This window comes from Canis lupus, chromosome X (genome assembly GCF_048164855.1).
Source record: "Canis lupus baileyi chromosome X, mCanLup2.hap1, whole genome shotgun sequence".
NCBI lineage: Eukaryota > Metazoa > Chordata > Mammalia > Carnivora > Canidae > Canis > Canis lupus.
The window spans coordinates 61509847-61525694 of NC_132876.1; the positions used below are offsets into that span (position 1 = coordinate 61509847).

Genomic DNA, 15848 nt, shown 5'->3' on the forward strand with positions numbered 1-15848 from the left:
GTGACATCTGTGCATATAGAGTTTGGGTAATTAGTTCTAGGTAAATCCCCCCAAAAATGGAGGCAGCTGTGGGTGTGGTATAGCAGCAACTGTGGGCAGGGTCACATGGCATCTGTGTCCCAGGTGGCTAAGTGGAGAGTCGGGTGTCTAGGGTGTGCAAACTGTGTGGGGCTAGCTGGTGGGACACCTGTTGCATCAACTAAATGTGTGCTAAAGCCAGGGTGGAGGCTGGCAGGCTTGGAGCATGCCAGTCCTCAGGAGAACTTGTGGGTGAGGCAAACTCCTTGCAGGTTATGTAGCAAGTATCTGTACAGTGGCTGGGGGTATGCAGCCTCTGTGTGCATGGTGGTTGGACAGGGCATTCATGGTGTCAGTAAAATTTGCACTGAACCTGTAGTCCTAGGTCAGATTCCCATAAGCCCTATGGTAGCTCAGGTGTGCCAAACTTTAGATATAGCAGCCGCAGCCAGGGGCCTGTAGCATCTTTGGGCATGGCAGCTAGATGTAAATCCAGGTAGCCTCGGGCCTATAACATCTGTGTTGGGAACAGGTGAGATGGGCATGCATCATTAAAAAAAAAAATTGTGCTTCGCCCACCACAGAAGCCAGCATGCTTGGAGTGGGTGAATCCTCAGGAGAACAGCAGGGTACACTGCTGGCAGGTTAGGCAGCAAGTGTCTGTTCTGTGCAGCTTCCTATAGGTGGCTCTGTGTTTATGCTGGGGGAAGGGAGGGAAAATAGTGCCCACCAGCTACTTTGATCCTGGAGAAGCCTCCCAAGAGACTCCTAAATCCTTATAAATAGATTTCCCCATTTGCCCCAGGCATTGTGCAAAGTATTGATTCTGGTGCCTCCCTGTGGTCTGTTGTCTCATTAAGGGCACATACTCAGCTCAGCTAGCACTTGCCCTCTTGCTTGCCCAATGCTGAGTCAGCTGACTTTTAAAGCTCCAGGCTTCAAGTCCAGCTGATTATACAAACTCACAGAATTCAACCCCTCTGGTTTTCAAGGCTAGACATTATGGAGATTCATACTCCCATGTGGGCTCCCTGTGCTTTCCACTCTTGGTGCTTGCAGGTCCGTCCCTCCTGTGGGCAGCTTTCTGCCAAAATTTCTGCCCTTTGTAAATTCTCTGATATAACTTCTCTAAATTTATTCCTGGAGCTTGTTCTTCCAGTCTTCAGATCACTCTCTGGTTTATTGACTTGGATGGGAGTGATGTCTAGTTGTAAATATGGGACAGGGTGAGTTTAGGGTCCTATTCCACCATCTTCCCCTTATTTAAGTGGTATTTATTTATTTATTTATTTATTTATAAGTGGTTTTTAAAACAGAATCCTGCCTGTAGTAAAACTAGCCTTCAAAAATGAGGGAGAAATTAACACATTCCGTGATAAACAAAAGCTGAGAAAATTTATTAATTGCATATCCATCTACCTTACAAGGGAGGCTGAAAAGAGTCCTTCAGGCTGAAATAATAAATAGTATTATTATACTTTTTTTACATATTTTTTGTCCCTTTATGACTTAGGAGACTAATGGATAAAAATAATTAAAACAATGTTAATGGACACCCTTGTATAAATATGTTAATATGTGACAAAATAAGCACATAAAGAGGGCAGAGAGGTAAAAGAACGTATTCTGTATTCTATTGAAGCTAAGTTGTTATCAATTCAATCTAGATAACTATACAAGAAATTTAAATTGAGATGTTAATGTTAATTCCCATTTAGTCACTAAGAAAGCATCTTTAAAATTTATATGAAAATAAGAAGTTAATCAAATTGGCACACTCCATTAAAATGAAACATAAAAAAGGTGGTAATGGCAGAAATGACATACAGAAAAAATATAAAACATGTTTTAAGAAGAATCAAATAGGGGTACCTGGTTTGCTCAGTAAGTAGAACATGTGACTCTTGATCTTTGGATTTTGAGTTCAAGCTCTATATTAGTTGTACAGAATACTTAATATATATATATGTGTGTGTGTGTGTGTGTATGTATTAAAAAGAACAAAATAGTAAAATAGCAGAAGTGAGTCTTGACTTCCTTACCACTCACTAATTTAAATGTAAATGGAAAAAAATAAATGTAAATGGATTAACTTCCCTAATCAATAGAAATAATAGATAAGAATACATGAGCCAACTATGCTATTTATAAATGACTCATTTTAGATCCAATATCACAAATATTTAAAAAAATCACAAAGATTTGAAAGTGAAATTACAGACAGAGAACAAATTGGTGGTTGCCAGAAGGGAAGGGGTTTGGGAATTAGTGAAATAGATAAAAATGACTAAGGGGTACTAAGGGGTACCAGCTTTCAGTTATAAAACAAAAAGTTCACAGGGACAAAAAGTACAGTATAGAGAATATTGTAAATAATACTGTAATAATGTATGGTGACAGATGAAACTACACTTACTGTAGTGAGCATTGAATAATGTTTGAAATTATGAAATTGTTATGGTTTTCTCCTGAAGCTAACATAACATTGTATGTTACCTATACTTAAATAACAAAAATTGTTAAACAAAGTGAAAGTATGAAAAAAAGTAATTACATTCAAGTAATAACTAAAATAAACCTGGGATTATTATACTAATATCAGACAAATATGGCTTTAAGTAAAGAACTTTTCATACTGTTAAAAAGTAAACTAGAAGATATCAAACTATAAGCATATGTACAACAAACAAGAAAACTCCAAAGTATATGAAGTAAATAATGGCAGAAATGACAGAAAAGATAATATTAATCTTATAAGAATAATTGGAAACTTCAAAATCCCGCTTTCAATAATGAACAGATCATCTGAACAGATCATTAATACAGGGCATGAACAATACTATAAAACAATTATAACTAACAGACCTATATAAAATACTGTATATAATTCTTCTCAGTGCACATGGAATGTTACAAGATAGACAATATTTGAGTCTCCAAAATAATTCCCAATACACTTTAAAAGATGAAAATCATGCAAATTATCTTCTCTGACTAAAATTGAATGAAGCTAAAAATCAACAATGGGAGAAAAACTTAAAAATTCACAAAAATCTATAAAGTATAAAACACTGTTAAAACAACAAGTGAACCAAAAAAGAAATCACAAGGCAAATAAGAAAGTAATTTTAAATGAAAACTAATACATGAAATACCAAAACTTATGGCATGCAATGAAACTTAGAAGCAATATCAAACTGGCAGAAGCAATGCTCAGATTGTGATCTGCAAGTGCCATTTCCCAATAAAAAGAATGGTAATTGTGGAGAAATGGCTAATTCAAAGCCTCATCAGGAATATATCAGATGGACCCAGACATCGTAACATACCTGACATCCAGGAAACAATCTAAGACTACTGGGGTCATGTTGAAAACACGGAAATGATAACTTTAACCAGCACCCACTAACCAGAGACAGGACTTTGTAAGCTTCAATAAGATTAAAAACTGTAACACATCAAATATATGTGAAATATAAAAACACATGAAATATATACAAGTCTATCCATTTATTTTTAAATCTCATCAGTCACATTTGGAGTTTGTTGGTATACCATCTCATTATTGCACAATATGTCCAAAATATGCTTTAAAATTACTTCAGAAGAAAAAGTAAGTTGACTCATTACTACAGAGGTAAAAAGCCTACAAACTGAGAAGAGAGTGCAAGATGGCAGAGGATTAGGGCCCCCAAGTCACCTGTCCCCATCAACTTACCTAGATAACTTTCAAATCATCCTGAAAACCTACATATTCGACCTGAGATTTAAAGAGAGAACAGCTGGAACACTACAAAGAAAAGAGTTTGCACTTCTAACAAGGTAGGAAAGAGAAAAAAAATAAAAAAGAATCAAGTGGGGGAGGGGCCCCTGCGAGGAGCCGAGCTAAAGCTGGGCTGCGAAAGCCTCCCAGAAAGGAAAGCCCAGCCCCAGAGAAGGAGGAACATTAAAAATCCGCACCGGAATCTTCCCAGACAGAAAGGCATTAGCAGGGAAACCTGAGCAGAACCGCAGGAGGGGTAGTGGAGCCTCCAGGTTCCCAGGGTCACTAACAGAGGAAGTCCGCCCCATGGAAGAGCAGCCACAGATTGTGGGCCGAGTTCTGTAAAGGGCTGGAGCAAGCCCAGGGGGGCCCCGGGAGAAACTCAGGTGGCAGCTCCGGGAAGAGGGGGCTGCACCCTGCTGCCTTTAGTAGCCGCAGCCCTGGGAGCACAATTCCAGAAGCACAAGGCCAGGATCCCAGGGCACCAAGCTGACACTGCCCAGGATCCAAGTACTCCTCCGGAGACAGGTGGAGGCAGGGAGGGCACAGGACAGCAAGGATTCTCTTGCCGCAGGGCACCCCCAAGCTGTGCTGATCAGCGACCCCCACCCCCGGGAGAATCCAGGCAAGTTTGGACTGGTAGACTGTGGTAGTTACTGTGGGAGCTGAATCCAGAGCTGGAAGGCTGGCCTCTAACAGTGTTGTTGTTCCTCCTGGTGTCACCCTGTGCCTGGGACAGAGCAGAGCTGTAAGAGAACTGGGATCTCACAGGTTAAACAGCTCCCACCGAGCCATGCACCCAGAAGGGGGACGGGGCAGGTCGCCGAGGTGCACACACCTCAGAATCAGCACAGAGGGGCCCCTCCCCCAGAAGTCCAGTTGGAAGGACAGGGGAAGAGCAAGTTCTTGGCTGAGCAGCACTGCAAAGCTCCAGGGGAAGTGAAGGGATTTAGTATATAGAACCACAGGATACCCCTCCTTTTTTTTTTTCCTTCCTTTTTCCAGTATAACTCATCTTTGGCACACTACACCAGCAAATTGACTAGAAAGAACTCACACATTCTGAAATAATCAGAAGCAGTACTCTCTGCCACAGAATTACAGAATTTGGATTATAATTCGATGTCAGAAAGTCAGTTGAAAAGCACAATAATAAAGCTACTGTGGCTCTGGAAAAAACCATAAAGGATTCAAGAGACTTCATGACTGCAGAATTTAGATCTAATCAGGCCAAAATTTAAAAATCAATTAAATTAGATGCACTCGAACCTGGAGATCCTAACAACAAGAGTTACTGAGGTAGAAGAAAGAGTGAGTGACATAGAAGACAAGATATGGCAAGAAAGGAAGCTGAGGAAAAGAGAAAAACAATTAAAAGACCACGAGGAAAAGTTAAGGGAAATAAATGACAGCCTCAGAAGGAAAAATCTATGTATAATTGGGGTTCCAGAGGATGTCGAGAGGGACAGAGGACCAGAAAGCATATTTGAACAAATCATAGCTGAGAACTTCCCTAATTTGGGGAGAGAAACAGGCATTCAGATCCAGGAGATAGAGAGGTCCCCCCCCCCAGAATGTAAATAAAAGCCATTCAACACCTCGACATTTAATAGTGAAACTTGCAAATACCAAAGATAAAAGGAAAATCGTTAAAGCAGGAGAGACAAGAGTTCCCTAACTTATATGGGGAAATTATATTAACAGCAGACCTCTCCAGAGAGACCTGACAGGTCAGAAAGGGTTGGCAAGATACATTCAGGGTACTAAATGAGAAGAACGTGCAGCCAAGAATTCTTTATCCAGCAAGGCTCTCATTCAAAATAGAAGAAGAGATAAAGAGCTTCCAAGATAGGCAGAAACTGAAAGAATATGTGACCACGAAACCAGCTCTGCAAGAAATATTAAGGGGGACACTGTAAAAGAAAGAGGAAGCCCAAAGAAGTAATCTGCAAAAACAGGACTTTAATAGGTATTACAATGACACTAAATTCATTTATTTCAATAGTAACTCTGAACGTGAATGGGCTCAATGATCCCATCAAAAGACACAGGGCTTCAGACAGTATAAAAAAGCAAGATCCATCCATTTGCAGTCTACAAGAGACTCATTTTAGACGTAAGGACACCTCCAGCCTGAAAAAAGGTAGAGAATCATTTACCACTCAAATGGTCCTGAAAAGAAAGCTGGGGTACAAATCCTCATCTCAGATAAATTAAAGTTTATCCCAAAGACTGTAGTAAGAGATGAAGAGGGACACTATATCATGCTTAAAGAATCTATCCAACAAGAGGACTTAACAATCATCAATATATATGCCCTGATGTGGGAGCTGCCAAGTATATCAATCAATTAATTACCACAGTAAGGACATACTTAGATAATAATACACTAATAGTAGGAGACTTCAAGATGGCACTTTCTGCAAAAGACAGATATTTAAACAAAACATCTCTAAAGAAACAAGAGCTTTAAATGATACACTGGGCCAGATGGATTTCACAGATATATACAGAACTTTGCATCCAAACGCAAGTGAATATATTCTTCTCATGTGCACATGAAACTTTCTCCAGAATAGACCACAAATTGCACCACAAATCAGGACTCAACCAATAACAAAAGATTGGGATTGTCCCCTGCGTATTTTCAAACCACAATATATTGAAACAAGAACTCAAACACAAGAAGAAATTTGGAAGAAACTCAAACACGTGGAGGTTAAAGTGCATCCTGCTAAAAGATGAATGACTCAACCAAGAAGTTAGAGAATTAAAAAAGATTCATGGAAACTAATGAGAATGATGATGCAACCATTCAAAATCATTGGGAGAGAGCAAAAGCAGTTCTGAGAGGGAAATACATTGCAATACAAGCATCCCTCAAAAAATTGGAAAAACCTCAAATACACCAGCTAACCTTGCATCGAAAGGAACTGGAGAAAGAAGAGAAAATAAAACCTACACCCAGCAGAAGAAGAGAGTTAATAAAGATTCATGCAGGCCTATAACCAGGGAGGAAATTGAAGCAGTCATCAAAAACCTCCCAAGACACAAAAGTCCAGGGCCAGATGGCTTCCCAGGGGAATTCTATCAAACGTTTAAAGAAGAAACCATACCTATTCTACTAAAGCTGTTTGGAAAGATAAAAAGAGATGGAATACTTCTAAGCTCATTTTATGAGGCGAGCATCACCTTATTTCCAAAACCAGACAAAGACCCCACCAAAAAGGAGAATTATAGACCAATATTCCTGATGAACATGGATGCAAACTTTGTCAACAACATACTATCCAATAGGATCCAACAATACATTAAGAAGATTATTCACCATGACTAAGGGGGATTTATCCCTGGGATGCAGGGGTGGTTCAACACTCATAAAACAATCGTGATAGATCATATCAACAAAAGAAAAAACAAGAACCATATAATCATCTCAATAGATACAGAGAATGCATTTGACAAAATACAGCATCCATTCCTGATCAAAACTCTTCAGAGTGTAGGGATAGAGGAAACATTCCTCAGCATCTTAAAAGCCATCTACAAAAAGCCCACAGCTAATATCATTCTCAATAGTGAAACACTGGGAGCCTTTCCCTTAAGATCAGAAACACAACAGGGACGTCCACTCTTACCACTGCTATTAACCATAGTACCAGAAGTGCTAGTGTCAGCAATCAGGCAACAAAAAGAAAGAGAACACATTCAAATTGGCAAAGAAGAAGTCAAACTCTCCCTCTTTGCAGATGACATGATAATGTACATAGAAAACCCAAAAGACTCCACCCCAAGATTGCTAGAACTCATACAGCAATTCAGCAGTGTGGCAGTATACAAAATCAATACCCAGAAATCAGTGACATTTCTATACACTAACAATGCAACTGAAGAAAGAGAATTTAAGGAGCCAATCCCATTTCCAATTGCACCCAAAAGCATAAGATACATAGGAATAAACCTAACCAAAGAGGTAAAGAAAGGAGGTATACCCTAAAAACTACAGAACACTTCTGAAGAAATTGAGGAAGACACAAAGAGATGGAAAAGTATTCCATGCTCATGGGTTGGAAGAATTAATACTGCGAAAATGTCAATGCTACCCAGGGAAATTTACACATTTATTGCAATCGCTATCAAAATACCATGGACTTTCGTCAGAGCATTGGAACAAATAATCTTAAGATTTGTGTGGAATCAGAAAAGACCCCGAATAGCCAGGGGAATATTGAAAAAGGCAACCAGAGCCGGGGCCTCACAACGACAGACTTCAGGTTGTACTACAGAGCTGTGGTCATCAAGACAGTGTGGTTCCTGCTCAGAAACAGACACATAGATCAATGGAACATAATAGAGAATCCAGAAATGGGCCCTCAACTCTATGGTCTACTAATATTTGACAAAGCAGGAAAGACTATCCACCGCAAAAACGGCAGTCTCTTCAATAAATGGTGCTGGAAAAATTGACAAGCACTTGCAGAAGAATGAAACTCGACCATTCTCTTACACCACCACAAAGATAAACTCAAAATGGATGGAAGTTCTAAATTTGAGACAAGAATCCATCATAATCCTAGAGAAAGATATAGACAACACCTTTGTTGAACTTGGACACAGCAATTTCTTGCAAGATACATCTATGAAGGCAAGGGAAACAGAAGCAAAAATGAATTATTGGGACTTTATCAAAATAAAAAGCTTCTTCCCAGCAAAAGAAACCATCTACAAAACTAAAAGACAACCTACTGAATGGGAGAAGATATTTGCAAATGACCTATCAGATAAAGGGCTAGTATCCAAGATCTACTAAAACTTATTAACTCAACAGCAAGGAAACAAACAATCCAATCATGAAATGGGCAAAAGACATGAACAGAAAGTTCTAAGAGGAAGACATACACATGGCCAACAACCACATGAGAAAATGGTCCACATCACTTGCCATCAGGGAAATAGAATTCAAAATAACAATGAGATACCACATCACACCAGCGAGAACGGTGAAAATTAACAAGACTGGAAACAACAAATGTTGGCGAGGCTGTGGAAAAAGGGGAACCATCTTGCACTGTTGATGGGAATGTGAACTGGTACAGCCCTCCTTGAAAACTGTGTGGAGGTTCCTCAAATAGCGAAAAATAGAACCCCCCTACGACCTATCAATTGCACTGCTGGGGATTTACCCCAAAGATAAAGATGCAGTGAAATGGCAGGACAGTTACACCCCAAGGTTTATAGCAGCAATGTCTCAATAGCCAAACTGTGGAAGGACCCAAAGTGTCCATTGAAAGATGAATGGATAAAGTAGGTGTGGTATATATATATACAATGGAATATTACTCAGCCATTAGAAACGACTAATATCCACCATTTTCTTCGATGTGGATAGAACTGGAGGGTATTATGCTGAGTGAAGCAAGTCAATCGGAGAAGGAAAAACCTATGGTCTCATTCATTTGGGGAATATAAAAAATAGTGAAAGGGAATACAGGGGAAAGGAGAGAAAATGTGTGGGAAAAATCAATCAGGGATGGTGACAGAACATGAGCGATACCTAACTCTGGGAAACAAACAAGGGGTGTTTGAAAGGGAGGTGGTTGGGATGTTGGGGTGACTGGGTGACGGGCATTGAGGGGGGCACTTGATGGGATGAGCACTGGGTGTTATGCTATATGTTGGCAATTCGAACTCCAATAAAAAATATATACAAAAAAAAGCCTACAAACTAAGTGGACTGAAATAAAACAGTATAACTGAAGTTCAAAACTGACTGGATGAACTGACAACGATGATGGAAGAAGTATAGGAACAAATCAGTGATATAGAAAATAAATTTGGGGAAAAACTGAAGCTGAAAAGAAGAAGGAAAGAAAGATATTGGATCCCAAATGTGGACTTAGGGAACTGAGCAACTCCATAAATTGTAATAATATTCATATAATAGGATTCTGATAGTGGGACAAAAAGTTAGGAAGTTTACTTGATCAAATTATAGTTATAAATGTCCCCAATTTAGGGAAGGAAAGAGACATGTACATCTGGGAATCACAGAGAACTCCCATCAAAAGCTACAAATTGGGCAACACCAAGACATAATAAAATCTGCAAAAGACAGATATAAGAAAGAGTATTGAAAGTCCAAAGATAAAGAAATCCTTAACTTTGAGGGGAAGACAAAATGTTAGCAGCATATTTATCCACAGAAATTTGATAGTCCAGAAGATAGTGGCATAATACATTCAACCTACTGAATGAGAAAATATGCATTCAATAATACTTTATCAGCAAGACTGTCATTCTGAATAGGAGGAGAGATAAAGAGTTCCTCAGATAAACAAAATCTAAAGAAGTTTGTGACCACTCCTTTAGAGTGGTCATGAAAGCTGCAGGAAATAGTAAAGGGGAGTCTTTGAGTGGGAAAGAAAGACCAAAAGTAACAAAGACTAGAAAGGAACAGAGGAAGAAATCTCCAGAAATACCAACCTCAAAATTTATGTAATAGCACTATATTCATATCTATCAATAACCACTCTGAATGGAAGTGGACTGGATGTGCAATTAAAAGACATATGGTATCAAAATGGATGTAAAAATAAACCAAAAAATAACCCCCCAAAGAAACAGAAAAATAAAAGCAAAAACAAAACAAAACAAACAAAAAAGACCCATCTATATGCTGACTATGACAGACTCATTTTAGACCTAGATACCTGCAGATTGAAAGTGAAGAGATGCCAAACAACTGGTCATGCTAATGGACATCAAGAGAAAGCCAGAGTAGGGACACCTGAGTGGCTTAGTCGTTGGGACTTCAGCTCAGTGGTTGAGCCTTCAGCTGAGGTCCTGATCCTGGGATCCTGAGATTGTGTCCTGCATCATCTGGCTCCTCTCCGGGAGCCTGCTTCTCCTTCTATTTATGTCCCTGCCTCTCTCTGTATGTCTCTCATGAATAAATAATTAAAATCTTAGGAAAAAAATCTCTGAACACACAAAAGTCCAGGGCCAAATGGATACCCAGAGGAATTCTAGTAAATATTTTAAAAAGAGATAATACTTATTTTTCTTAAACTGTTCCAAAAAATAGAAATGGAAGGAAATCTTCCAAATCCATTCTATGAGGCCAGCATTACCTTGATTCCAAAACTAAACAAAGATCCCACAAAAGGGAGAATTACATACCAATATCTCTGATGGAAATGGATGTAAAAATTCTCAAGAAATGAGCAAATCAAATCCAACATTAAAATTATTATTCAACATGATCAAGTAAAATATATTCCATGGCTGCAGAGGTGGTTCATTACTTGCAAATCAATCAACATGATACAACACATTAATAAAAAGAAGGGTAAGAACCATACGATCCTCTTAATAGATGCAGAAGTAGCATTTGACAAAATAAAAATACCCTCAGCAAATTAGAAATTAAAAAAAAACATCATAAAGGCCATTTATAAAAGACCAACAGTTATATCATCTTCAGTGTGGAAAAACTGAAAGCTCTTCCTCTACAGTCAAGAACAAGACAGGGATGTTCACTGTCGCTTTTGTTTTTATATATATGTATATAATATATACATACATATATATGTATATAATATACATATATATGTATGTATTTATATATCTATATTATATATATATATATATATAATAGAGAGACAGAGAGAGAGAGAGAGAGAGAGCAAGGAATCTAGACTGAAGCAGCGTATTTTAATATGTATTATTACCAATACAGTTAGGAGCAGATAATAAATTAAAATAATTCAAACATTTTAACTTGAAATCTAGGACTAGAATTAATATCAGCCTGAAAATGGCCCCTTTATAATTCATTCAGTCATTCATTTATTCATTCAAAAGCATTTATTGGATACCAGTTATATAGAAGGAATCCTTCTAAGTGTTGTAGTCAGAATTAAACAAAATGAAAAGGTCATTTGTTCTCATGCCCATTATATTTTAGTTGGGGACAAACATTCAACAAAATGATATATTTTATGTTATATATTTAAAATAAAAATAAAGTATAATTTAATAAACAAGATAAAACATTAAAATGTCAGAAAGGCTGGGTACCTCGGTGGCTCAGGCAGTTAAGTATTAGACACTTTTTTTTTACACATTTAGTCTTATTGTAACAAAGCAACTTGTACACTTTTAACATTTAAAACTGAGCACCTTTCCTTTCCAGTGAAACAAAAAGAAAATTTAAACATAAACAGGAACAAAATTACAATAGAGAATGTCAATTCCAAATAAGATCGTACAGGTTCTGCTGATTCTCCCATTGAGTGGTAGGGCTCAAGTCATCATTAGGAGAGTTTTATTTTAAAAGTGTCATCTGAAACTGCAAGGATGTCCGTTAAACATCACAATCAAACATGCCAAAGGAGAAGCCATGTTGTCAAAATGCCCACTTAACCCACCCAAACATCTCAAACCCACCCTTTGCTGACCTTCTATAACCCCATTTTTTTTATAACCCCATTTTTTAAGTTTTTTTTTTCTTTTTTTAAACAAGAGAAAGTAGACAGGTACATGTTGGTAAATGCTAACTGTCCATATTCACAGTGACACAGTGTAATCTCTGAGCCCAATATACAGAGAAAGGAGGAAAAAAGCTAGAATTCTATGCACTACTACACAGGGGCCTAGCACCCTCCAGCTTCCAGCAGAGCTAAAGCAGCAGAAGGTTTTTCTTTTTTCCCACAGAGCACGGTGGTGTTGATTCCATAAAGTTTTTGTTGAGACAGGAAGGAATAAAGATGAAATTGGAACAGAAAGGGGTAGAGATTCTTTTCCTGCTGTATTCTGCTTAAGGTATTTCCCCCAAAAATAAGTTGAGAACAATGGTATAAAGGGAGAGAAAAGAGACTTCAAAAAACAGGGCGAATGAGCACAAGAGGAGGGGGGGAAAAAGAGAGACGCAACTCGCTCCCAGGGACTGGAGAAAATTAAAAAAGGAAGGTTGGAATCTATCAGTGTTCCATTAGTCATCTTCTCCTTCATCCTCCTCTCCTTCCTCCCCCTCATCATGATCTTCATCTTCTTCACCTTCATCCTCATCTCCTTCTTCATCAATATCTTCCAATCCTCCTCCTCCTCCTCCTCCTCCTCCTCCTCCTCCTCCTCCTCCTCCTCCTCCTTCTTCTTCTTCTTCTTTCTTCTTTCTTCTTCTTCTTCTTCTTCTTCCCTTCTTTCTTCTTCCCTTCTTTCTTCTTTCTTCCTTCTCCTTCTCCTTCTCCATCATCCATATTAGGAACCAAGTAGTACTGTAATGGATTTTGCAAAATATCATCTTTGATGACCTCTCCTAACTCATCTGCACCTGCATCAGAATAGTCAGTAAACCAGGTGAAGAAGCTCTCTGGTTCCTCGTGCTGTCTCTTCCTGCTGGCTTCATTCTGCGTTTGACTTGAACGTTTCATCAAATCCTTTCCAGATTTCCATTTGATTTCAGTGGACTTTGACGATGGATCACCACTCTCATTCAGATGAAATTCTTTGGCGGCTCAGGGAAAGCGAGCATCAAACTGGACCGCGGAGCATGAGTGAGGGAGCCGAGCCGCCTGCCTGCCCACCGCCGCCTCTCCTCCGTAAGCAGGAGCCCGGGCCGGGGTCTGGCACGTCGCCCCAGCCCCTCCCTCGTCGTCAGGCTGTGAGGGCAGCGCGTGCAAGAGCCAGGGGGAGGGAGAGCGAGCGAGCGAACGAACGCTGCGAGGAGGCGGCTAGACCCAGCGAGCGCCCTCGCGTGTGGCGTGAGTGGAAGCCGCTGCCTGTTCCTTTCGCCTTTCCTTCTCTCCCCCTCCCTGCTCCCCCCACCCCACACCCCACCGCGGAGCAGCACCATGTCGGCCAAAGTCAGTAAAAAGGAGCTCAACTCCAACCATGAAGGGGCCAATGAGACCTCAGAAAAAGAACAGCAAGAAGCAATTGAACATATTGATGAAGTACAAAATGAAATAGACTTAATGAACAAGCCAGTGAGGAGATTTTGAAAGTAGAACAGAAATATAACAAACTCCGCCAAACATTTTTTCAGAAGAGGTCAGAATTGATCGCCAAAATCCCCAATTTTTGGGTAACATTTGTCAACCATCCACAAGTGTCTGCACTGCTTGGGGAGGCGGATGAAGAGGCGCTGCATTATTTGACAACAGTCGAAGTGACAGAATTTGAAGACATTAAATCAGGTTACAGAATAGATTTTTATTTTGATGAAAACCCTTACTTTGAAAATAAAGTATTAGACTCTTGATCTCAGCTTAGGTCTTGATTTCAGGATAGTGAGTTCAAACCCAAGGTTGGGTTCCGTGCTGAGCATGGAGACTACCTAAAACAAATCAGAAAGTTAGGTTATTCAGAGGATTACAGTTCATTGATATAATGAGAATGATGGAATTATGAGACAAGAACTCTTTAAGGAGATGAAATTTAAGACTTAATGACAAAAGGCATTAGGCATGCAAAATCAAGTAGAAGTGTATTCCAGGCAGAGAAAATATTATGTAAAAGTTTATGGTAGAAAAGTACTGAACTTTTTTTTTATACTATTTGAGAAAGTGAGAGAGTGCTGGAAGGAGAGAGAACATGAGCCAGGGAGAATAGTAGAGGAAGGAGCAGACTCCTCATTGAGCAGGATACCTAATGTGGGACATGATTCCAGGATCCAGGGATTATGACCTGAGCTAAAGTCAGAGGTTTAACTGACTAAGCCACTCATGTGCCCCAAAATGTGTTGAGTTTAATGTGTTGAACAGGCATGACAGCCCACATGGCTACAATGTAGTACATGGCAGGAATACTAGTATGAAATGAGGTAGGAAAGCTAACAGCAGGCAGATTTGTAATGGAAGTAAAAAAAAATAGATATTCTTTTAAGTGGGCAGATATTGGAAGCTTTAAAGAGGAGTGTAATGCAAAGGGGGGAAGGGGCAAATTGACAGAAAAGTAGGGGACTTTGTTTCATCTGATTCTTTGAATTCAGTTAGATAACTATAAAATCTTTCTGAACACTCATGAATTCAACCTGAGATGTAAGAAAAACATTGCTGGAACTCTTCAAGCACAAAAGTGACCACTTTCTGCAAGGTAGGAGGTAAAGATAAGTAAACCTGAAGTGATATATCTGGAGATAAGTGATGAAAGGAGGGAGTCTCCTGAAGCCAGACACAGGAAGTGATATATAACCCTAGATCACAAAATTGGAACCATTAGCAATCTGCTCCAATGAAAGACATCCCTGTATGAAAGGTGCTTAGATGGTGAAACGGTGCAGAATACTACTTGGGACAGTGTGGTCTCAGGATCCCTGGAGTCACAGAATAAACAACGTTCCTGAGCTAGTAGAATTCCGAAGGACTGGAGTGGGGAAACTGGTTATGATCAGCAAGCTCAGGAGGGGATTGTCAACTTAGTTTGCCATAGGCCATGAGTTGAGGTCTGATTGGGTGACCACTGTCCACATGGGGAGAACAATGCAAAGGATAGGAACTCGTGAACCTTTTACCTTCCCTGGAAGAAAGGGAGCAAGTACACACTCCATTGAGAATGCTCTCTGTGTTGGAGGCCTACAAAGTGCAAAAAGAGGGGACTCTCTGGCTTTCCCAAGGAGGATCAGTGTGAGTGCTCACCACAAGAATCTATAGAGTTTGGCACACACAAAAGTAAAGACCATGAAGACTCCTAACTCTGGGAAACGAACTAGGGGTTGGTGGAAGGGGAGAAGGGTGGGGGTGGGGGTGAATGGGTGATGGGCACTGAGGGGGGCACTTGATGGGATGAGCACTGGGTCTTATTCTGTATGTTGGCAAATTGAACACCAATAAAAAATAAATTTATTATTAAAAAAAAAGTAAAGACCACTTATCCCCAAGGGTTTACTGAAGAGAGAGGACCCTGACTTTTCTGCTCTGGGACAGGAGATCAGGATATGTCCATTTGTGTTTTAGTCTTTTAAAGAGGTGTGGAAAGCCTTCAGCTAACAAAAGCCACACAGAGCAAACAAAAACAGTTAACACTGATCCCAGACCCATGGGAAATGGCAATAAACGCTGTCAAGACA

The 15848-nt window shown here is 39.5% G+C and overlaps 1 protein-coding gene across 2 annotated transcripts in view; it reads right to left on the minus strand.

Annotated features, from left to right (window-relative positions):
- Positions 1-13973: 13973 nt before the first annotated feature.
- The window catches only part of SH3BGRL (SH3 domain binding glutamate rich protein like), a 339550-nt gene continuing 337675 nt past the window's right edge, over positions 13974-15848 (minus strand). For both annotated transcript variants that reach the window (XR_012026484.1, XM_072816910.1), the window contains one exon: positions 13974-14117. Coding sequence is in view for 1 of the 2 variants with exons in the window: in XM_072816910.1 (XP_072673011.1) it covers positions 14031-14117 (87 nt within the window). In the remaining variant the exon portion in view is untranslated. The remainder of the gene's footprint in view (positions 14118-15848) is intronic.